This window comes from Pongo abelii, chromosome 18 (assembly GCF_028885655.2).
Source record: "Pongo abelii isolate AG06213 chromosome 18, NHGRI_mPonAbe1-v2.0_pri, whole genome shotgun sequence".
NCBI classification, from domain to species: Eukaryota; Metazoa; Chordata; class Mammalia; order Primates; family Hominidae; genus Pongo; species Pongo abelii.
The window spans coordinates 72,902,055-72,926,169 of record NC_072003.2 but is presented as its reverse complement, the minus strand read 5'-3'; the positions used below and the strand labels follow the sequence as shown (position 1 = coordinate 72,926,169).

General features: G+C 44.9%; 1 protein-coding gene across 3 annotated transcripts in view; it reads right to left on the bottom strand.

Annotated features, from left to right (window-relative positions):
• Positions 1-24,115, bottom strand: part of HYDIN (HYDIN axonemal central pair apparatus protein) — a 438,909-nt gene that overhangs the window by 111,553 nt on the left and 303,241 nt on the right. For all 3 annotated transcript variants that reach the window (XM_024234010.3, XM_054534089.2, XM_054534091.2), the window contains exons 45-47: positions 21,833-21,995; positions 7,819-8,445; positions 5,452-5,670 (exon numbers count right to left, since the gene is read on the bottom strand). In XM_024234010.3, coding sequence (XP_024089778.2) covers positions 5,452-5,670; positions 7,819-8,445; positions 21,833-21,995 — 1,009 coding nt within the window. The remainder of the gene's footprint in view (positions 1-5,451; positions 5,671-7,818; positions 8,446-21,832; positions 21,996-24,115) is intronic.

Sequence of the window (24,115 nt, the reverse complement as noted above, 5' to 3'; positions counted from 1 at the left end):
ACTTCTTTTTTGTTGGTAATTTTTAAATTACCATTTCAATCTCACTGCTTGTTATTGGTCATTTCAGGGTATCTAGTTCTTCCTGATTTAAGCTAGGAGGGTTGTATTTTTCCAGGAGTTTATCCAACTCTTCTAAGTTTCCTAGTTTGTGAGTGTAAAGGTGTTCACAGTAGCCTTGAATGATCTTTTGTATTTCTGTGGTGTCAGTTGTAGTATCTCCTGTTTGTTTCTTATTGAGGTTATTTGGATTTTTCTCTCTTCTTTTCTTTGTTAATCTTGCTAATGGTCTATCAATTTTATTTATCTTTTCAAAGAACCAGCTTTTTGTTTCATTTATCTTTCATATTGCTTTTTTTTGTTTCAATTTCATTTAGTTCTGCTCTGATCTTGGTTATTTCCTTTCTTCTGCTGGGTTTGGGTTTGATTTGTTCTTGTTTCTCTAGTTCCTTGAGGTGTGACCTTAGATTGTCAGTTTGTGCTCTTTCAGTCTTTTTGATGTAGGCATTTAGGGCTATGAACTTTCCTCTTAGCATCACCTTTGCTGTATCCCAGAGATTTTGATAGGTTGTGTCATTCAGTTCTATGAAGTTTTAAATTTCCAACTTGATTTTGTTTTTGACCCAGTGATCATTCAGGAGCAGGTTATTTAATTTCCATGTATTTGTATGGCTTTGAAGGTTCCTTTTGGAGTTGATTTCCAGTTTTATTCCACTGTGGTCTGAGAGAGTGCTTGATATACTTTCAATTTTCTTAAATTTATTGAGGCTCATTTTGTGGCCTATCATATGGTCTATCTTGGAGAAAGTTCCATGAACTGTTGAGTAGCATGTGTATTCTGCAGCTGTTGGATGGAATGTTCTGTATATATCTGTTAAGTCCATTTGTTCCAAGGTATAGTTTAAATTCATGTTTCTTTGTTGACTTTCTGTCTTGATGACCTGCCTTGTGCTGTCAGTGGAGTACTGAAGTCCCCCACTATTATTGTGTTGCTGTCTATCTCACTTCTTAGGTCTATTAGTAATTGTTATATAAATTTGGGAGCTCCAGTGTCAGGTGCATCTATGTTTAGGATTGTCGTATTTTCTGGTTGGACAGGGCTTTTACCATTATATAATGTCCCTCTTTGTCTTTTTAAACTGCTGTTGCTTTCAAGTTCGTTTTGTCTGATATAAGAATAGCTGTTCCTGCTCTCTTTTGGTGTCCATTTGCATGAAATGCCTTTTTCCACCCTTTTACTTTAAGTTTATGTGAGTCCTTCTATGTTAGGTGAGTCTCTTGAAGGCAGCAGATAGTTGGTTGGTGAATTCTTATCCATTCTGCAGTTCTGTATCTTTTAAGTAAAGCATTTAGGCATTTACATTCAATGTTAGTATTGAGATGTGAAGTACCATTCCATTAATTGTGCTATTTGTTGCCTGTGTACTTTGGTTTTTTGCTTTTTTGTTTTGTTTTTTAATTGTATTTTTGTTTTATAGGTCCTGTGAGGTTTATGCTTTAAAGAAGTTCTGTTTTGATGTGTTTCCAGGATTTGTTTCAAGATTTAGAGCTCCTTTTAGCAGTTCTTATAGTGCTGGCTTGGTAGTGGCAAATTCTCTCAGCATTTGTTTGTCTGAAAAAGACTGTATCTTTCCTTCACATACGATGCTTAGTTTTGCTGGATACAAAATTCTTGGCTGATACTTCTTTTGTTTGAGGAGTCTGAAGATAGGGCCCCAATCCCTTCTAACTTGTAGGGTTTCTGCTGAGAAATCTGCTGTTTATCTGATAGGTTTTCCTTTGTTGATTATGTTGCTTTTGTCTCACAGCTCTTAAGATTCTTTCCTTCGTCTTAACTTTAAATAACCTGATGACAATGTGCCTAGGTGATGATCTTTCTGTGATGAATTTTCCAGGTGTTCTTTGTGCTTCTTGTATTTGGATGTCTAGGTCTCTAGCAAGGCTGGGGAAGTTTTCCTCGATTATTCCCCCAAATATGTTTTCCAAACTTTTAGATTTCTCTTCTTCCTCAGGAACACTGATTATTCTTAGGTTTGGTCACTTAACATAATTACAGACTTCTTGGAGGCTTTGTTCATATTTTCTTATTCTTTTTTCTTTGTCTTTGTTGGATTGGGTTAATTAGAAGACCTTGTCTTTGAGCTCTGAATTTCTTTCTTCTACTTGTTCAATTTTATTGTTGAGACTTTCCAGAGCATTTTGCATTTCTCTAAGTATGTTCAATATTTCCTGAAGTTTTGATTGTTTTTTATTTATGCTATGTATTTCATTGAATATCTCTCCCTTCACTTCTTCTATCATTTTTTGGATTTCCTGGAACTGGGCTTCACCTTTCCCTGGTGACTTTCTGACTGGCTTAATAACTAACCTCCTGAATTCTTTTTCAGGTAAATCCGGGATTTCTTCTTGGTTTGAATCCATTGCTAGCGAGCTACTGTGATTTTGGGGGGCTACTAAAGGGCCTTGTTTTGTCATATTATCAGAGTTGGTTTTCTGGTTCCTTCTTATTTGGGTAGGCTCTGTCAGAGGGAAAGTCTATGGCTGAAGGCTGTTGTTCAGATTCTTTTGTCCCACAGGGTGTTCCCTTGATGTAGTATGCTCCCCGTTTTCCTATGGATGTGGCTTCCTGAGAGCCGAGCTGTGCTGATGGTTATCTCTCTTCTGGGTCTAGCCACCCAGTAAGTCTACCAGGCTCTGGGCTGGTACTGGGGGTTGTCTGCACAGAGTCCTGTGACATGAACCATCTATGGGTCTCTCAGTCATGGACACCAGCACCTCTTCTGGCGGAGGTGGCAGGGGGGTGAAATGGACTCTGTGAGGATTCTTAGCTTTGGTGGTTTAATGCTCTATTTCTGTGCTGGTTGGCTTCCTGATGGGAGGTGGCACTTTCCAGAGAGCATCAGCTGTGGTAATATGGAGAGGAACCAGTAGGTAGGGCCCTAGAACTCCCAAGAATATATGCCCTTTGTGTTCAGGTACCAAGGTGGGTAGGGAAGGACCAACAGTTGGGGACAGGGCTAGGCATGTCTGCGCTCAGACTCTCCTTAGGCTGGTCTTGCTGTGGCTGCTGTGGAGGATGGGGGTGAGGTTCCTAGGTCAATGGAGTTATGTACCTAGGAGGATTATGCCTTCCTCTGCTGAGTCATGCAGGTTGTCAGGGAAGTGGGCAAAAGCCAGCAGTTACAGGCCTCACCCAGCTCCCATGCAATCCAAAGGGCTGGTCTTACTCCCACCATGCCCTCACCAACAGCATTGAGTCTGTTTCCAGGCAGTGGGCAAGCAGGGCTGAGAACTTGCCCCAGGCTACCCACCTCCCAGCTGTGAAAGCAAGTATGGCTTTAGTTCTTCCCCTCCCTGTGGAGTCTGCATGCTGGATTCGTGCCCTCCCCAGAGTCCTGGCCAGGAGGCTTCTCGTCCAGTTCAAATTGTTACAAAGTTCAGCTGGAGACTTCCTTTTCCCTGTGGCATTTTCCCTGGGCCTCTGGCCATCCTCCTGAAGGATCCCTGTGATGCCAGACAGGAATGGCCTGCTTGGGGACCTAGGGAGCTCCCAGGGCCTTTCCTGCTGCTTCCTCTACCCCTGTATTTTGCTCAACTCTCTAAATTGACTCAGCTCGAGGTAAGGTTGGAATCTTCTCCTGTAAACTAGACCTTCAGTTTCCCCAGTTGGGGTGTGTATCCAGGGGCGGAGGATCTTCCTTTCCCACTTCTGCAGTTTGGGCACTCACAGTATTTGGGGTGTCTCCTGGGTCCTGCAGGAGCAGTCTGCTGCTTGCTTCAGAGGGTCTGTGGGTCCCTTCAGTTTTCTTGATTTATTCCTGCAGTTGTTCTGGAGCTAAAATTCACAATGCGAGACTCGCTGCTCTGTCCACCCGAGTTGGAGTTGCATCTAGTCCTGCCTCCTGTCTGCCATGATCTGTTATGTTTCTTTAGTATCTTTCAATCTAGACCCTCCTGCTCCCTCTCTCAATCACAGTGCCTTTTTGGAGAGATCAGATTTGTGTTCTTACATAGTCTGAATTCTTCTGAGCATTCTTACGTGCCATTTCTTTTTCTTTTCTTTTTCTCTTTCTCTTTCTCTCTTTCTCCTTCCTTCCTTCCTTTTTTCTTTTTCTTTCTTTCTTTCTCCTCTCTCTCTTCCCTTCCTTCCGTCTTTTTTTTTTTTTCTTTTGAGACAGGATCTCACTCTATTGCCCAGGCTGGAGTGCAGTGGTGCCATCTCGACTCACTACAACTCTGCTTCCAGGGCTCAAGAGATCCTCCCACCTCAGCCTCCTGAGTAGCTGGGACTACAGGTGCATGCCACCATGCCCGGCTAATTTTTATATTTTTTGTAGAGATGGGGTTTCACCATATTCCCAGGGTGATCTCAAACATCTGGGCTCAAGCAATCTGCCCACCTCAACCTCCCAAAGTGTGGGGATTATAGGCATGAGCCACAGCGCCCAGCCAGCTGATTTTCAAAATAAGGGGTTGATGGCAAGTTTTTCTTCTTCATCTTTTTAATTTGAAATTTCACCAGGGACTCTCTGCTCAGGTGAGGCATGCCCACCGACGCTACTAATCTCAGATGTTGATTTCCTTCTTACTTGTAAACTGAGGTTTGGGGTAGTCTCTGTCCCCAATTCACATGTAAGCAGGACTTATAGGTGAAGTTACGAGCTCTCTTTGCTGATGTGCATGGTTTGTAGAAGGCTGTGTGCAGAGATTCAAATTGTCGGCCACCTCTGGGAATAAAAAAACCTTCTATAATTTTAAATATACACACTTGCTGCATATTATTGGTCAAATTCATTTTTCTTGTGATTTATTCTATTAATTGCATATATTTTCTTCTATTTCTGCACAATAGAAGAAATTTTTTATTTTGATTATTTATATTTTAATCCAGCTGGAATGTATTTTACTGTATTGTGTCAGGCTAGGACATAAACAGTGACTTTACCCCAAGCATCCAATCTTCCCATCCTAACTTCTTTAATAATTCATCCTTTCTGTAGTGGTGCGTGTCCCCTTAACTTGTGTGTGTTGATTCTTATATTCTTACACACTGTGCGAATCACCTTAGCTTCAAAACACATTTTCATGTTTTAAAAAAGATTTGATATCTTTTTAGGAGTACTAGTTTTGCTTATTTTCTTACTGTGGATGTGCTGCAGAGTAACTTGACAAGTTCCCTAAACCCTCCCATGGTGACTGCAAAGGTTGTTAGGTGAGAATCAATCATTGTCCGTTTCCTCTTAGGAGGTAGGACAAGTCAGAGCCAGGGAAGGTGCAGTTCAGGGATGCTCACATGAGGTTTTCAGGTAGGATCCCCAACAAGTCAAGGGAAAATAACCCAGTGAGCAGAACACCTCATGCCACGCTCCATTTTTGGTCTGGTGGAGGGTGACCTTCTCTCCCTGCCCGCTGAAGTCCTGCCAAGGTTAGGAGAATAAACTGCTCGTGCGTTACCTTTGTAGTGTTTGTGGTGGCCAAAAGGTCTGATTCTATTTCCATTTCTTTTTTTTCATCCAGAGATATATCTTCGGATGGTGGGATCACAAACACAAAATGCTCCAGGTCGTCTGTCATGGTCAAAGGTGGCCGCTTCACAGGGTAGGAGACGATTGAGAATAAGGCGGGAGGCGGGATGGGTGGTCCGGAGGAACCCAGACCCAAGATGTCTAGGATCTAAAGGAAAGGCCCATTGTGAATTTCCTGTGCCAAACCCTATGCCTCTCTTACCATAGCCTTTGTTACACTTTATGGCAATTGTTTAATTGTCTGCCTTTGCAACTGGGCTGTAAACTCCATTAGGACAGTTAGCAGGTGGATATGGCACACAGCCTAGCACATAGTAGGCAATCAATAAATCTCTGTTTAATATGAAGAGGCCAGCTCTTAACGTTCTAATATCTAGAGTACAGAGTTTTTCCATCTATTTTCAGATTCCATGTTAATTTTTCTTTTTGTGTTAAATGTTCCTTCTTTTCAAGGTGAAAGAAAGTTGGGATAGAAGCAAGTCAAATGCAGCAAAGAAAATAATAAAGCAAAGGTTCTGGGACTGGGGATGAGAATGGGAATGAAGAGAGAAGTGAAAAATAACCTGAGAGAGAAAACATTTACTCCTCCAGCATTTTCCCATTCTGCTCTCATATATAATGAATGAGCAACTTCCAGAGCAAATGGTATGAAAATTTAACAGCTACTTCCTGCCTCAGAATAAGCATGTTACTTCTAGACTAATAGCCATTATCACAACAGTAAAGGTTACAGCCCACCTGAGGGCCCAGCCTGTGGACCACTGGGCCTGTGAGGCCCAGTAAGTAACTAAATATCTTCATGTAATCCTGTGCTTCTCGTCCTGTGTGGCAAGGAGCTAAAGGCATTTCCTGACAAATATGTAGTTGAGTTAACTCCCAGGATTTAGAATGTCTATGAGGAAAGGCATGAATGATTTGTAGCAATTGTTGAATTACCAGAGCCTCGGAATTCTTCAAGCAGCAGTCTAACCTATGATTTGGAAGGTGGAGAGTATAAAACAAGGCACGAAGATGTTCTTGTTATAGTCCTTTTTTTAAAAAAAACATTTCTGGGGAAAAAAATCACAATTCCTTAGCTAAGGCTGGCCTGAGGCGAAACTGGGAAGGGCGTAGAGCTGGTGTTGTGTGTCCCCCAGCAGTCCTTCCCGCCTTTGGTGCCACCCGGGACCACTGCAGCAAGGCTTCTACTGTGGGCCGCGGCACACGGAAGTCACATGGATCGCAGGGATGACTCTGATCCTCCCGTCATCCGTGACCTGCCACATATCCCTCCCAGGCTCTAGTCTCTACTTTTAAAAGTTGACTCACGCCTGTAATCCCAGCACTTTGGGAGGCTGAGGCTGATCATTTAAGGTCAGGAGTTTAAGACCAGCCTGACCAACATGGTGAAACCCTGTCTCTACTAAAGATACAAAAAAATTAGCTGGGCGTGCTGGTGCATGCCTATAGTCCCAGCTACTTAGGAGGCTGAGGCAGGAGAATCGCTTGAACACCAGAGGCGGAAGTTGCAGTGAGCTGATATTGTGCCACTGCACTCCAGCCTGGGCAACAGAGTAAGACTCCACCTCAAAAAAAAAGAAAAAAAGTTGCATCTAGTTTGTCATGAATGAAACCAGAGGGCAGCAAACTGTGGTGCCCTGGCTGAATCTGGCCTGCTACTTTTTCTAAATAAACTTAAATTGGAACACGGCCATGCCCATTCATTTACATGTTGCTTGTGGTCACTTTTACCCTCTGAAGGCCGAGTGGAGTAGTTTTGATAGAAGCGGTATCACCCGCAGCCTAAAATACTTACTTTTTGGTCCTTTACAGAAAAAAACCTGTCCCTGGAGAAAAGGCTATAATAAGCCTCTCCTCCAAACTGCTAGCAAAGGTGGCTGTTGGATACACAATACTTTTGTTTATAGGAACGAAGAGCTGTCTTATAGGATAATTTCTGTCATTGTGGGAGGTCTGTGGGAAGATTTTGGAGTGGATGGGTCTCCTGCTTCACCGAAAAGCCTCACCTGCCTTGCCATTCTGTAGCACCCATATTATCAATATTAAAAATCAACTGTTACAGGTGGCTTTCCATAAGGTTGGATGGACTAATTTAGATGTGTGACATTTCCTATGAATTTTCTCTTGCTAAGTAGAAAAGGTCCTTTAGTCATTATTGTCTTAATTCCAAGGGGGCATCAGAGATGAATGCAGTTGAGGGGATATGGGTTTCAGGTAGGGAGAAGCACCCCGATGATCTTAGCACAGCGCTTGCTGCCTGACTTGAGACTTCCCCACCCTGGAGGAGAGTCCATACCTGCTCTCCTTTGGGAAGCTTGTCGCTCTCTAGGGCCTGCTTCCAGCTCAAGCCTTCAAAGTCTGGTGTCTGGATGTTAAGGAAGGGCACGCCCAGGTCCTTCTCCTTCTTCCCTTCGTGGTCCTCCTCCCCTTCCCCCTCCCAGTCGCTCCGCTCCTCCAGGGCTCGCAGCTTCTCCAGGCGCTCCCGCTCTGCCTTCTCCCTCTCCAGGCGCTCCTTCTCCGTGCGCTCCTTCTCCAGGCGCTCTCTCTCCCGGTCCTTGCGGCCCCTGCGCCCACCCGAGGGGACCTGGCGCTGGTCGTCAGGCTCATGGGGCGCTTCCTCCATCCCTGCAGGAGGCAGCTGGACTCCTTGCTTCCGGTCCCAGTACATGAGGATGTTCTGGACATCCTTCAGTGTCAACTCATAGGCCTTAAACTTCTCGGCCAGTTGCTTGTCGGGGTCCTTTGAGATGTCCCCTTCACTGTCCTCTTGGTCCTGGACAAGAGGAAGCCCATGCATGCTGACATCGCCCATGTTCCTTTTCTTCTTATTTAGCTCTTCCTTCTCAGACATTGTTTGTTCCCTAACAGATATTTTCCTTTCGATTGTCTCCATCTTGACATCCACTTTGGTGAGCGGAGGAACCTAGAAGGCATGACACAGAAAAGATGCGTCAAACAGTTTTTTATGGGGTAGTAAATTGCACAAGGAGGAGCAAAAGGATATTTTGTCTCATGAGAAGGTCTCCGAGGATCTGGGCACCTCCTCTGCACGCTAAGGTTGTGCCTGGGAATCATCTTGGGGGTTTTAATCTAAATATCCATTCCATGGTCCTTCTCTGTTTGAGATCTGGCTGGGTCCTGGCATTGTGCGTTTTGGAAAAGGTGCAGAGTGACTTTGATGTATACTCCTGGTTGAGAGCTGCTGTTCTGCAGGATCAAGGGGAAAAGACTAGCAGATGCAAGCCATATGCACCTGCCTCAGGTGCCCTGGGATAGGCCACAGCGTGTAGTGGTCCAATCCCAGCTGCACGGCTTGGTAGCTGTGACCCTGGGAGAGGACTCAGCCTCTCTCTGCCTCATCTGTATAACGGAGATAGCAATATTAATACCTACTCCAGAGGACTCCTGAAGATCAAATGTGTGAATGCATGTAAAAAGCTTACAACAGTGCCTTTGCAGTTATTAAAACCACACACATATTGTATACAATGGATATTGTTGGGAACAAATGGGGGTTTAGAATCTGACTGCACCTCAGGCTTTTAAAATATGTATTTATTTAATGCTCTGGGTATAGAGAAACCAACTTTATTCTTTTTCTTACTGCACTTTTAAACTGCTTTGTGGACTCTGATTTTCTCCTCCCCTGGATGAAATCCTTGGGTAGGCTCCATCGTTTTTTGGGTCATTCTTTGATGATATTATGCAAAGTCCATTCCAGTCTAGTGACTGCTATCTGCAGTGTAGCCAGTGTCTCCCTTCCCAGGTCTAGCTCTTCTCCTAAGTTCAGGCCAGCATCAGGCTTGGAGACATGAACGACCAGGAGCTGGCTTTTCCCCTCATCTTTCTGCCCTTCCTCCTTCTCTGCTTCTCCATCTCCAACACAGCCTGGGGAGGCAGCAACACTGCAGGCTGGCACAATGCCTCATGTGGGGGAGGCAGGGACTTGGCTCCTATTCCTTCACACTCTGCCAAGACACCTGGGTTTGCACAGAAGATGGGGCCCAGTGAGGGAAGGACTTGTACTTGCAAGACTGTGGGAGCCCAGCGTAGAGCAGCTGGAGGCTAACAGTAAACTATGAAGAATATGGACAATTTTAACAACATGATTAATGGACTTGAGCAAATAGATGCAGAAAGAAAATACACACGCTATTCAAACACACGTGGAACATTTACAGAAACCAATCACCGATGAGGCCACACAGCAAGGCTCCACAGATGCAAAAGATCAATATGACATAGAGCATATATTCTGCAGATAGTAATCAAAATCAGGACTCAATAAGAGAAGGCCAAACGAAGCTGTTCATTTGGAAATTAGAAAATATACTTGGAAATAATTCATGGATTAAAGAAGCAGCCATAAAGAAGAGTAGAAAATATTTAGAATTGAACAATGAAAACACTGAATATCAACAATTGAGGACTATATCTAAAACAATGTTTGGAAGTTTATATGTCTTTAAATGCTTTTATAACCTATTTTTTTTTTTTTTTTGACAAGCTGGAGTGTAGTGGTATGATCACAGCTCACTGTGGCCTCAATTTTTTGGGCTCGGTAATTCTCCCACCTCAGCCTCCCAAGTAGCTGGGACTACAGGCATGCGCCACCATGCCTGGCTAATTTTTAATTTTTTTGTAGAGACACAGTTTTGCCATGTTGCCCAGGCTGGTCTCGAACCCCTGAGTTCAAGTGATCTGCCTGTCTTGGCCTCCCAAAGTGTTGGGATTACAGGCATGAGCCACTATGCCTGGCCCCTTTTATAACTTTTCATAAATTGCAAAAGAAAAATGATTGAAAATTAATAAGATAAGCATCACTTCAAGAAGTTAGAAAAAGAACAGAATAATAACACGAATAAAGTAGAAAGAAGGGGCCAGGCCTGGTGGCTTACACCTGTAATCCCAGCACTTTGGGAGGCCAAGGTAGGCAGATCACCTGAAGTCAGGAGTTCTAGACCAGCCTGGCCAACATGATGAAACCCCATCTCTACTAAAAACACAAAAATTAGCCAAGCATGGTGGTGGGCACCTGTAATCTCAGCTACTTGGGAGGGTGAGGCAGGAGAATCGCTTGAACCCGGGAGGTGGAGGTTGCAGTAAGCTGAGATTGCACCATTGCACTCTAGCCTGGGCAACAAGAGTGAAACTCCATCTCCAAAAAAAAAAAAAAAAAAAGAAAGAAGGATATTATTAAAAAATAAGAACAGGCTGGGCGTGGTGGCTCAAGCCTGTAATCCCAGCACTTTGGGAGGCCGAGGTGGGCAGATCACGAGGTCAGGAGATCTAGACCATCCTGGCTAACACGGTGAAACCCTGTCTCTACTAAAAAATACAAAAAAAAAAAAAAAAAAAAAAAATTAGCTGGGTGTGGTGGCAGGCGCCTGTAGTCCCAGCTACTTGGGAGGCAGAGGCAGGAGAATGGCATGAACCTGGGAGGCGGAGCTTGCAGTGAGCCGAGATCATGCCACTGCACTCCGGCCTGGGTGACAGAGCAAGACTTGGTCTCAAAAAAAAAAAAAAAAGAACAGGAACTAATGAAACAGAAAACATAAAATGAAGATAATCCACAAAGGCAAAAGTTGTTTCTTTGGAAAGATAATAAAAATGACAAACTTCTAGTAAGGTTGATTGAGGAAAAACAAAGAGAAAGGTACAAATAAAGAACATGTGAAATGACCGAGAGAACATAATAGAAATAATACAAGAATAACAGAAATAATGGAAGAGGTTAAAAAGATAGTAAGATAAAACCATTAATTTCCTCATGCCAATAAATGTGAAAATCTGATAAAAAATTTATACTTTTTCAGAAAATCATGAATGACCAAATTAACTCAGAAAGCAAAAGGTAAAAGCTGAATAAACATTTAAGCCCCAAACAAATTGATTCAATAATGTAATATGTAACCCACTGTGTGGTCCTACCAAAGAAGAAAAAGAAATACAATCATGTCAATGGATGCAGAAAAATCACTTGATAAAATTCTACACCCACAAGTAGAAAATCTTTACAAAATGTTCTGAAAACCTATGTGTCTGAAAGCACTGGAGCAGTCATGAGTTGCAAGCTAAGATCTGGGAGAGGAGAGAAATACAGAGAAGTGGGCCCAGCATTTGGGGCTGCTCTTCCCTCGAGGGTATTTGTAGCTGACAGTGTGGCTGAGAAGCTGAGCAAAGCTTGTGACAGACTCATGGGGCTGGGGTTCAAAAATTAAGATTCCAGGCCCGCCAAGGAAAAGAGGTCCTGGTAAATCCCCTGGCCTTTGGGTTAGGTCTCCGAAAGGCTCCATATTAGGAATAAGGGTCAACCTGTCCTTTGCAGGGACATGGATGGAGCTGGAAGGCTATTATCCTCAGCAAACTAACGCAGGAACAGAAAACTAAATATGACGTGTTCTCCCTTATAAGTGGGAGCTGAAAGATGAGGACACATGGACACATGGGTCGGGGGACAATACACACTGGGGTCTGTCAGGGGTTAGGAGGCAGGACGAGGGAGAGCATCAGGAAGAATAGTTAATGAACGCTGGGCTTAACATCTAGGTGATGGGATGATCTGTGCAGCAAACCATGGCGGCACACGTTTACCCATTTAACAAACCTGCACATCCTGCACGTGTACCCCGTACTTAACGGTGGAAAAAAGAAAAAGAAAAAGAAAAAAAAAAGGTCCACCTGAAATAGCCCCGCCCTCCCAGGGACTGAAGCTCAGTTTAAAATGATCTCAATCCTGATTGAATCAAGGTTTCTAGTGCTCCTAGCCTAGCTGACTGCAGCATCAAACAGTGATTCTCTCTGGAGGGAGACAACATTTTCCAGAGCCTCAAAACGTTTTTTCCATTCAATATCTGGCCTTTGATAAAAACCTGGGGTGGGCATGGTGGTTCATGCCTGTAATCCCAGCAGTCTGGGAGGCTGAGATGGGAGGATTGCTTGAGGCCAGCAGTCCTAGACCAGCCTGGGCAAGCAAGACCTCCATCTTTAAAAAAATTATTGGCATCTAAAGAGACAAGACCATGTGACCATAAAGCAAGAGCAAAAGACAGACAGGAAACCAGACTGCTGCGGATCTATGCATGGCACTATAAGACAAGGACTTTAAAACATATTTAATATGCTGAGGGAATTAAGACACTACTGAGAAGTGAGAATTTTGAAGAGAACTAGAAATAGTAAGAAAAGAATTAATGGCTTTTTAATGCAATAACAAAATTAAAAAACTGAAAGGAAGTTTGAATAGCAGGTTAACCTCACTGAAAAAAAGACAGCGAACTAGACAATATGTCAGAAGAAAATATTCAGTATAAAAAGAGGACAAAAGTATGCAGAACATAGAAAAAGCACAACGGACAAGTATTACTGTGAAAGGTTTGCAAAAAGGCCTGGCACGTTTATGATTGGAATCCTAGATGGAGAGGAGAGAAAGAATGGAGGAGAAGAAATCTGGAAGAGTTAGTGGCTAATGGTTCCCAACCCACATATTCAAGAATCATTATAAACCCCAAGTGGGATAAAATACAAAGAAAGCCACACCTAGGCAAATCACCGCAAATTACTGAATGAAGACTCAACATCTTAAAGGTGTTGAGACCTTAAAGACAAACAGAAACATCTTAAAGGCAGTTAGAGTCAGAATGAGGTAGGAGGCGGGGCTCAGACGCTGGACCAGATTGAGGACTCGCTAAAACAGCGCGGGGGTAGAAACAGCTTTCCAATCAGACACGCCCACCAGTATGTCAATATATCATTGCCATGGCAACACCCAGGAGTTACCACCCCTTTCATGGGAATGACTCAATGACCCAAAAGACCTCTTCCCTAGAAATTTCTGCTATACTGCCCCTTCATCTGCATGCAATTAAAAGTGGGTATAAATACGACTGTAAACTGTCCTGGGCTGCTACTCTCTGCCTACAGGGTAGCCCTGCTGGGCAGGAGCAGTCACAGTGCTAAGCAGGAGCAGTCACAGAACTGTCACACTGCCTCTTCAATAAAGCCGTTTTCTTCCACCTCCAGCTTGCCCTTGAATACTTTCCTGGGTGAAGCCAAGAACCCTCCGGGCTAAGCCCCACTGTGGGGCTCACCTGCCCTGCATCAAGGCTAACACAGAAGGAGCACAATCATGCTGACAGCTGACATCTCAACAGCCACATGGAAGACAAAGATAGAAAAATAATATCATCAAAGTGCTGAAGAAAAATGGCTGGCAACCTAGAGGCCTGCCTAGAAAAAAACACCCTTGAAACATCAAGGTGAAGTGAAGACATTTCGGACAAGCAAAACTTGAGTAATTTGTTGCCAAAGAACCTGTACCTAAAAAAAAAAAAAAAAAAAAAAAAACCCAGGAATGTTCTTTAGGTAAAAGAAAACGGACACAAGTGATGTAGAAAGGAGTTAAAGAGTGTTTAGGAGGGTGCTGAGAAATGCATATTGATAAATATTGATAAATGGGCATTTAGGTAAAAATAAATGCAAATTGATTGTTTTAATCAATAATAATGTTTGTGCATTAAAAAATATATAGTGAGAATTCAAATACATAACAACATTAGCACATAATTTAGAAGAGGGTAGCACTTTGGGAGGCCGAGGTGGGTGGACTGCTTGAGCCCGGGAGTTTGAGAACAGTTTGGGCAACATGGCAAAACCACATTTCTACAAAAAAATTAGCCAGACGTGGTGGTGCACCCCTGCAGTCCCAGCTACTCGGGAGGCTGAGTTGGGAGGATCACCTGAGCCTGGGGGAGATCAAGGCTGCAGTGAGTGGTGACCATGCCAAGCACTCCAGTGCCTGGGTGATGGAGTGAGACCCTGCCTGAAAAAAAAAAAAAGAGGGTCAATGGGTCAATGTGGTTAAATGAGGTTAAATTATTCTAAGCCTCTTGCATCTTCAACAGAAACACTTGAAGGTGGCGGTTGAGGAAAATAAGACTCTTTCTAGTCTATTAACCCACTATTTAGTCAAGTGATTACATGGATCAAATTTCCACTAGGCTTTGTTCAATTGTACTTTGGTAAATAACAGCCAATACAAAAGAAACCATTGATCCAAAATATAAACATAAAGGTAAACTTTCTTTTTAAGGAATAACATTTGGGAGAAATTTGCTTTTATAGATTTGGAGTAAGAAATGATGGCTGGCAAGGGCTTATTTGAGGGAGGAAGGCAAATTGAGAGGGATGGAATTGGGTTTAAGATTGAGCTGGAGGGTAGAGAGGAAGATTTTGGACAGAAAAAACAAAGAAGAAGGAAGCAAAGGAAAGTTCAGAGTAGAAACAAGGATGATGGCCAGAGGCAAGGCTTTCTTTTTCTTCAGTGAGAAATCATCATCCATTTGTTTAAAACAGGATTATTTTTGTTGGGCGCGGTGGCTCATGCCTATAATCCCAGAACTTTGGGAGGCCAAGGCAGGTGGATCACCTGAGGTCAGGAGTTTGAGACCAGGCTGATCAACATGGTGAAACCTTGTCTCTACTAAAAATACAAAAATTAGCTGGGCGTGGTGGCGCATGCCTGTAATCCCAGCTACTTGGGAGGCTGAGGCAGGAGAATAGCTTGAACCTGGGAGGTAGAGGTTGCAGTGAGCAGAGATTGTGCCATTGCACCCCAGCCTGGGCGACAAGAGTGAAACTCCATCTGAAAAAACAAAACAAAACAACAACAACAACAACCAGGATCAGATTTAGTTGAAGTGCACTTTTTTGGTTAGATTTCTGAAACAGAAACTTTAAGAGGTAACAGGCTTTTCAAGAGGACAGAGAAGACTGGAGCAGGAAGGGAACTTAGAGATCATCTAGGGATGAGACAAGGAAACTTTGGCCCAGAGGGTGTATGACAAATTCATAGCTTCACAGATTAGTCTTTGAGTTTCCAGACTGACAGGTGTATTTCTCAGTTCCTTTCCTGTCTCCCATTATAGCTGGTTCTGTGATGTTTTTTTCTTGTCCAACATCCCTTTATTTTCCCATCCTTGATTCCTGCTCTGTGCAATACCTCTTCCTCCAGGAGTAAGCAGATTCAGAACTGACCAGTCACAGAATGGCATCCCCCTGGCCAAGGGGACTGGTTCAGAGCAGGCACATGGCACTCTCCAGTGAGAGGGAAAGCCAGCACTGTGGCCAAAATGGTGTTTAACGAAGCACTCCTTTCCAGCTGGATTTGGATTTAGGCGAATCTAAGCTAGAACTTTCGGGGGCTCTCACGTGGAGGGCATCAGTCAGAGACCAGAACCAGCACAGGTGAGCCAACAGATGCAGGCAAAGAACTCTGCATGGGGGTTTATGGTTCTCGTGCATGGGAATGAACAACTAGCAAACTGATTGTCCCATACATAACAGCTACAGACTGAATGAAATAGAAACATCACTCCCTGAGAGCTCTAGAGACTAAAAACAAATTAGGCAGTTTTTAAAGGGGCTGTTGAAACTTGGAATAAGAGAGTTGCATAAAGTGAGTCCTCCTCCTCCTTTTTTGTGGCTTTACACTGAAGATAGTCATGGCAGTGGTAGTGGCTGGTGGCCACACCACAAGAGAAAAACCCACCAGCTGGGCTGGGCACGGTGGCTCACGCCTGTAATCCCAGCACTTTCAGAGGCCGAGGTGGGAGGGTCACCTGAGGTCAGGAGTTCCACACCATCCTGGCCAACATGGCGAAACCCCGTCTCTACTAAAAATACAAAAATTAGCCGGGTGTGGTGGCATGCATCTGTAGTCCCAGCTACTTGGGAGGCTGAGGCAGGAGAATGGCTTGAACCTGTGAGGTGGAGGTTGCAGTGAGCCAAGATTGAGCCACTGCACTCCAGCTTGGGCAACAGAGCGAGACTCCGCCTCAAAAAAAAACAAAACAAAAAACCCACTAACCTTCATTCTAGAGGAGCCACAGAAAGAAGTCCTGGAGCATTCAGAGCCTCCAGAGAGTGAAGGGGAAACCCCAGAAAGGAGAGACAGCCAGAGAAGAGGAACCCCGAATTTTCTGTATAAGCAGCCTAAATCTCTGGCTGGCTGACTCTTGAACTATGTGTGTATGGGGCAAACTGGAAGCAATTTGTAATTAAGGTCTAAAGAATGGAACTGACGTCTTAAGTCACTTACCACTGCAGATGCAAAAGACCAAAACTTGATCCAACCAAGCTTAATTCTCTGTTAAACCTAAAATATCAACATTCTTTGGAGAATTATAATACAATACAGAGTCTGCAACATAACATTCAAAAATTCCAGGATGTGATACAAAATTACTTGTCATATGAAGAGTCAGGAAACTGTGACAAATTCTCAAAGGAAAAGACAGTCAACTATGCCAACCCTGAGATGACTCAGATGGAGGAACTGTCAGACAAGAACTATATGCAGCTATTATAACTACGATCAGTAAGGCAGAAGGAAATCCAAGCAGATAAATTGAAAAATTTAAAAAGAACCAAGTGGAAATTTTAGAAGTGAAAAATACAGTATCTGAAATAAGAATTCAGGAAGGAACAAACCATGAATTTTCATATATGTGAGCAAATAAATTTTTTTTAACGTTTTTTGAATTGGGTTTTCTGTCTCTCTTTCTTCCTTTTTTTTTTTTAATACAGGGTCTTGCTGTGTTGTCCAGGCTGGATTCAAATTCCTGAGCTCATGCAATCCTCCTGTTTCAGCCTCCTGAGTAGCTGGGACTACAGGTGCACACCACCACAGATGGCCTGAATTGAGTCTTCTATTTCTTGCAGTTTAAAGATTCCTGACAATATATCCACTTGAGACTGTGCTTTTGCTAACGTTAGTGTTGGCTGCTAGGCAACTGCTTAGAGCCTTGCTACTCAGAGTGTGACCCAAGAGCCAGCAGCGTGAATGTGACCTGGGACTTGTTAGAAATAGAGTCTTATGCCCCAGCCCAGACCTACGGAATCGGAACCTCTCTGCATATTAACAGGATCCCTGGGTGATTTGCGTGCATATTCAGATTTGAAAAGCTGAAATAGAGAAAATCAGAATCACCAGCAGATTTCATTTTATAGGATAAACAGTTAAAGAGCAGTGGGCTATTAGATGGAAGGAAATCTTCTGATTAGAAAGGTAAAAACAGGCCGGGTATGGTGGCTCATGCCTGTAATCCCAGCACTTTGGGAGGCCGAGGTGGATGGATCACTTGAGGTCAGGAGTTTAAGACCAGCCTGGCCAATATGGTGAAATCCTGTCTCTACTAAAAATACTAAAATTAGCCAGGCATGGTGGTGGGTGCCTATAATCCCAGCTACTTGGGAAGCTGAGACAGGAGAAGCGCTTGAACCCAGGAGGTGGAGGTTGCAGCCGAGATCCCATCACTGCACTGTAGCCTGGGCGACAGAGTGAGACTTGTATCAAAAAAAAAAAAAAAAAAAAAGGTAAAAACAATCCACAAAATAAAAAAAAAACGATTGGCCAGGCGCAGTGGCTCACACCTGTAATCCCAGCACTTTGGGAGGCTGAGGTGGGTGGATCACCTGAGGTCAGGAGTTCGAGACCAGCCTAGCCAGCATGACAAAACCCTGTCTCTACTAAAAATATAAAAATTAGCCAAGTGTGGTGGCGGGTGCCTGTAATCCCAGCTACTCAGGACGCTGAGGCAGCAGAATCACTTGAACATGGGAAGCGGAGGTTGCAGTGAGCCGAGATCAAGCTGCTGTATTCCAGCTTAGATGACAGAGCAAGATTCTGTCTCAAAAAATAAAGAAATAAAAAATAAACAAAAACATATCCACACATAAAACAAATATTTTTGAGCACCTTTCTGCCAGGTGGGAGACTCATTAAGTGACCAAAACAGACAAAAGCCTCAGCCTTCATGAGACTTATATTTTGCAGGGGCAGGTAGGCAGACAAAATCACATAAAAATCTATGGTATGTGAGATGGTGATGAGTGCTAAGAAGACAGGGAAGGGGCTAAGAAGTGGGGTTTTTTTGTTGGTTTTTGTTTGTTTGTTTTGTTTTTGCTTTTGTCTTATTCAATTTTAAATAGAGTGGCCAGGGAAGGCCTTGCTGGGATGTTTAAATAAAATCCTGAAGAGGAGTTCGGTGGCCAACCAGCATGTTTTTTTTTTTAAAGGTTCACCTCACTAACAATTCAAGAAATGCAAATCCAAGCAATACAAATATTCAGTTGTTCACCCATTGAATCTAATCAGCAAGGATTAAAAGGAATGCTAAAACCTATAGCCTGTGAGGTCAGGGGTAAAATACACACCTTTCAACCCTGGGATGACATGTTTAGAAATGTATCCTAAGGAAATAAGCATGGATGTGTGCAAAAGAGTCAGCTCTAAGTGAGACACTTTTGGTCTCTCCACTATGATTTCCTTCCATGGATATTAAACTAATTTGGCAACAAGCAAGAAAAACAGAAAAATACACTTTATGTTTCTGCAAACTGTGTCCTCTTTCCCATCCTGTTTCCAGAACCAGAAGACCAGAGGGTGTGATGATGGAATTACCATGTAGCTACACAGTACCACAGCAAAGACAGGTAAGACAGCTGGGGACAGGGGAAGAAAGGAGAGCCCTAGTCTGGGACAGGCTTGAGAACGATTTAGGAGGGGGACTCCCTCATAGGGCTCCTGATTGGTCATGGGGTGAATGTGCAGAAGTGACAGGGTCAGGGTGACTCTGGGATTTGGGCCTGGGAGCTGAAAGAAGGGTTGGGGGAGGAATATAGGGCCAGGAAGAGGTCTGGGAGAAAGGCAGCATAGATGATGAGCTTGGTGTGGGCCGTGTTGAGTTACCAGTGTCTGAGGGACAACCTGAAGAAGTGTCAGGAGCCATGGATGGACTAAGGGCTTGGGAGGCAGTGCAAGAACCAGGAAAAGGAGTGCCTGCTTTGGAGTTGGACAAATTGGGCCTGCCCCCACCGCCTTCTGGCCATGTGACCTTGGGTGCATCGCTTAACTGTGCTGCATTCCAGCTTCCTCATCTCCAAAATGATGGTGATGATCATATCTCCCTCAGCGGGTGTTGTGGAGATTGGAGGTAGATGGTGATGGGATCTATTCACAGTTCCCAGCAGGAAGTGTCACATAGCAGGAATTCAGCACACAGTAGCTATTAGTTGTTAAAACATTAGTTTAGCTCTTTTTCATGTGGCTCCTGCCTTTCTCTCCTCCCTCTTTTGGGCTGTCCCTCTGCCTGGAATGCCCTTCACTTCGCTTTGGAATTTGCAAGCTTTTCCTGACTCCCTTCCTCTCTTCCTCCAACCCATTATGTATGATCAGGTAGCACTGAAGTCAAGCATGGGATGGGGGCCAGCCTTAGACCAAGCAGGAAGAGACAAAGGCTGACGCTGGAAACCTGCAGAGTGACTAAGGATGGATGGAGGCGGGTCCAGAAAGAAGCCAGGGAGAAGGAGGAAAGCCAGAAAGGGAGGACCAGAATGCTAGGAAAGAAGAGTGATCCAAGGAGGGTACGATCCACAGTGTGAAGCTCATGGAGGAGGACGTCAAGCAAGTCAAGGCCTAACCCATGCCCATTAGATCTGGAAATGGAGAGGCTGGAGCCTTGGATTCGAGGGAGTGGTGGAGAGAGGAATCAGGGTAGGAAAGGGGGAGGCAGAAATGAGGGGTGACGAGGCAAAGCCAGCAAGTGGAGACAAGTATGAAGGGAAGGAGAGAAATCGGGTGCTCGTCGGGGGCACCAGGGTTGAAGAAAACTTTTTTTTTTTCATTTTAAAGGTGGGTGATTCTTGAGAACATCTTCAAAGCCTGGGAGAAGAGCGGAAGCCAGAGCAGAGAGGAAAACAGGTGTGCTGATGGTCTAAGACATAGAGCAATCCTTTGGATGAGGAAGCAGGAAGGTCTTTAGTCCTTCCCTTTCACCTTGGCACTCCCCCTGGAATTTTCTTTCACTTCCTGAGAATGCATCTAGTCTCAGCAGTTTTTCTTCAGCTTGAGTGTTTTCAGACCAGGCAACCGCATTAGTCCAAGAGTCTCAAGAAGTCCCCCCAGGGAACATGATTGATTGTGTTTTGTGCTAAGCTCAAATGATACACAAGCCTGTCTCCAAATGGATGACCGTGATAAGGTCCTTATCACCTCCATCCAAGGTCAACAAAGCACATACAAAAGTACCTGCCCTGAATCCAGTAGTGGGGTCTGGGGTTGGGGGCTGGGGGTGGGTGGTCAAGTGACAGCAACTTGAACTGAGAGTAAAATAGGAAAATCCACATGCTCCTACTTAAAAGTTCCAACAGATTCCAGATGGAGACACCAATGATGGAGTCAGCGGGTCTAATTTGAGGTTAATTGTGCTGCAAATAGTCTTTCTTTTAATGATAAATGAAATGTTGTCTTTTAAAAGCAAGGTTGGTAGGATAACTTCTGCATAGATCATCCTGAACTTATGCCACATAAGAAATTGACTTTGTTTAATGGCAAAAATAATGGCTGAAACACACAGGTACACAAATTCTCCGTGCTGGCTTCATGTACAAAATCACCTAGGAGAGGCAGGGATCAGTCCTGGTAATTTTTTCTTAGGGACCCCCTTTTGTTCTCAGCCTGAGATGTCATAGATTTCCTTCAGGTCAGTATCAGGCATCCCCAATCTGTGCCTAGTTCTGTATGCTTAGATCCTGCTCCTTCCTGAGCACTCCCTGGTTGAGACCCCTGCACACCAATTTCTCTGCCCTTATGTCTGCCCAGCCACTGTCACTGTCTTTCACTCACCTACTTGGACCAGTCTGTACCCTGTCTGGAGACTGGTTATAGCTTCACCCTCAGGACTCGTGGCTGCCCACACCAGCTGGTCACAACCCTCAGCCAGGATCACCACTCTGGGGGCTCCTCTAGCCACTCTGCCCTTCCAGTGCCATAGGGAGCAGGGAGGTGACTGCTGTGCTTGGCAGGCTGATAAGCTACTGGCACTTGCCTTCGAGGATAAGCTCATGCCGAAGCATCTCCTTGATGGTTGCCAAGGGTATGCTCCTGATTGGACACATGGGCTCACTGGCTTTGTGGCTTCCTAGGAACACATCTTTAATAGTAGCCTATTTGGCACCATCCTGGGCCCTGCAGGGGGTGGTGGAAGGAGCAAGGGCTGTGGCCAGACCCAACTGGGTGAGGACCTGGATCTGTGTCTTCATATCTCTGAACTTCACAGGGTGACAGGATTATTTACGACACAGGCACAGCACTTCACATACAATCAACATTCAACAAACGTTGGTCCCTTTCCTCCTGCCTTCTGCCCCACCATAAAATCCCAACATGATCAGGCTAATTTCCTGGAAGGGGAAAGCACCAGGCTGCCCTCTGCTTCTGTCTCCTGGTGAGGAGCGAGTGAGGCTGTTACCTGCTTGTTTGCTGCTTGAGATTTCTTCAGTGGGGGCTCCTCCTTAATGGGTCCCTGCTTTCCTTTTTTGACCCTCCGTTTCAGCTCATCCTCTTCCTTTTGTCGCTCCAGCTCCTGCTGTAGCTTCTTTTCTTGCATTTCCTTTGCCAGCCTCTCCTGCTCCCTTCATCAAACCAGGCAGAGAAAAAAACAGTTCAGGGGCCCCCATGCCTCACCCCTCTGCTGCCTGGGATTTCCAGGTGGAGGGACATTGGGCAGAGCTTTCTTGGGCATAAAAAGAAAGAACAAAGTAAGCTGGATACGTGGAAGGAAAGGAGAAAGGAAGAGAAGGAAAGAAAGAAAAAATGACTCCCATCTATGTTTGAATGGTCATTCAGCAAGACTCTGATTCACTGAAACTCAACTAGGAGGAATTCTCCATTAATCTGTATTTTGAGTCCAATCTCCTCTCATGGGAGAGTGAGAAAAAGGCTGAAAATAAGCTTGATATTAGCACTTAAAAAAAGCAACTTTCAAAGATTGTTCTGGTATTAGTGCAGATGAGGCCCGCCTCCCATAGCTGAACATGTTTGCTGTTCAGACAATAAGAAATTTTTTTTTTTTTTTTTTTGACAGAGTCTTGCTCTGTCACCCAGGCTGGAATGCACTGGTGCGATCAGCTCACTGCAACCTCCACCTCCCAGGTTCAAGCGATTCTCCTGCCTAAGCCTCCTGAGTAGCTAGGATTACAGGTGTGCACCAACATGCCCGGCTAACGTGTATTTTTAGTAGAGACGGGGTTTCGCCATGTTGGCCAGGCTTGTCTCGAACTCATGACCTCAGGTGATCCTCCTACCTTGACCTCCCAAAGTGCTGGGATTATAGGCATGAGCCACTGCGTCCAGCCCGAAACGGTATTTTCAAAGCAGTCTCTATGGAGGCTAGCTTAGAGCCATGGTGCTCAGTCTGAAAGCCGTGTTCCCCTCCTCCACCCTCTCTTTCCCTTTCCGCTGTCATTCAACTGCTCCTGCACCTGCTGCTGACAGCAGAGAGTGAACCAAACCCAAGCACCAAGCACAAACAAGTGAGGGAATGGTACTTCTGAAAATAGTTATCCCAGCTATTTTCATCCAGGAATTCCTAATTGTTTCCGGTTGCCATGGCTCTCTGCCCACTGAAGCAAACTCATTTACTTCATGGTGTGTGTGTGTGTGTGTGTGTGTGTGTGTATGTGTGTGGTGTGACACAAACAAGTTATTGCTGCACTTTGAGAATCAAATTTGCATTTTCCAAGTCCACCATGAGATGAATGCCTGAAAGCAACAGCCCTGGTGAAAAAGAAGAGTTTCCTCTAAAATCTCAAAGCAAGGCTTTCTGTAACTCTGAATGACTGGGCATTTCTATAGTGGACCATGCCACAGAAAGATCAGGGCACACCCGGCTGGGTGCTGTGGCTCACGCCTCTAATCTCAGCACACTGGGAGGCTGAGGCAGGCGGATCACTTGATCCCAGGAGTTTAGTTTGAGACCAGCCTGGCCAACATGGTGAAAACCTGTCTCTACTAAAAATACAAAAAAATTGGCCGGACATGGTGGTATGTGCCTGTAATCCTAGCTACTTGGGAGAGTGAGGCAGGAGAATTGCTTGAACCCAGGAGGTGGAGGTTGCAGTGAACTGAGATTGTGCCACTCAAGGCGTGATGGAGGCACTCCAGCCTGGATGACAGAGCAAGAGTCTGTCTCAAAAAAAAAAAAAAAAAAAAAAAGCTCTCCCTCTCCCTCTCCCTCTCCCTCTCCCTCTCCCTCTCCCTCTCCCTCTCCCTCTCCCTCTCCCTCTCCCTCTCCCTCTCCCTCTCCCTCTCCCTCTCCCTCTCCCTCTCCCTCTCCCTCTCCCTCTCCCTCTCCCTCTCCCTCTCCCTCTCCCTCTCCCTCTCCCTCTCCCTCTCCCTCTCCCCTCTTTTTTTCGGTCTCCCTCTCCTTCTTTTTTCGGTCTCCCTCTGTTGCCGAAGCTGGACTGTACTGCCGGGATCTCGGCTTGCTGCAACCTCCCTGCCTCGGGCTCCTGTGACTCTCCTGCCTTGGCCTGCCGAGTGCCTGGGATTGCAGGCGCGCGCCGCCACGCCTGAATGGTTTTTGTATTTTTGGTGGAGACGGGGTTTCGCCGTGTTGACCGGGCTGGTCTCCAGCTCCTGGCCTCGAGTGATCTGCCTGCCTCGGCCTCCCGAGGTGCTGGGATTGCAGACGGAGTCTCGCTAACTCAATGCTCAATGGTGCTCAGGCTGGAGTGCAGTGGTGTGATCTCGG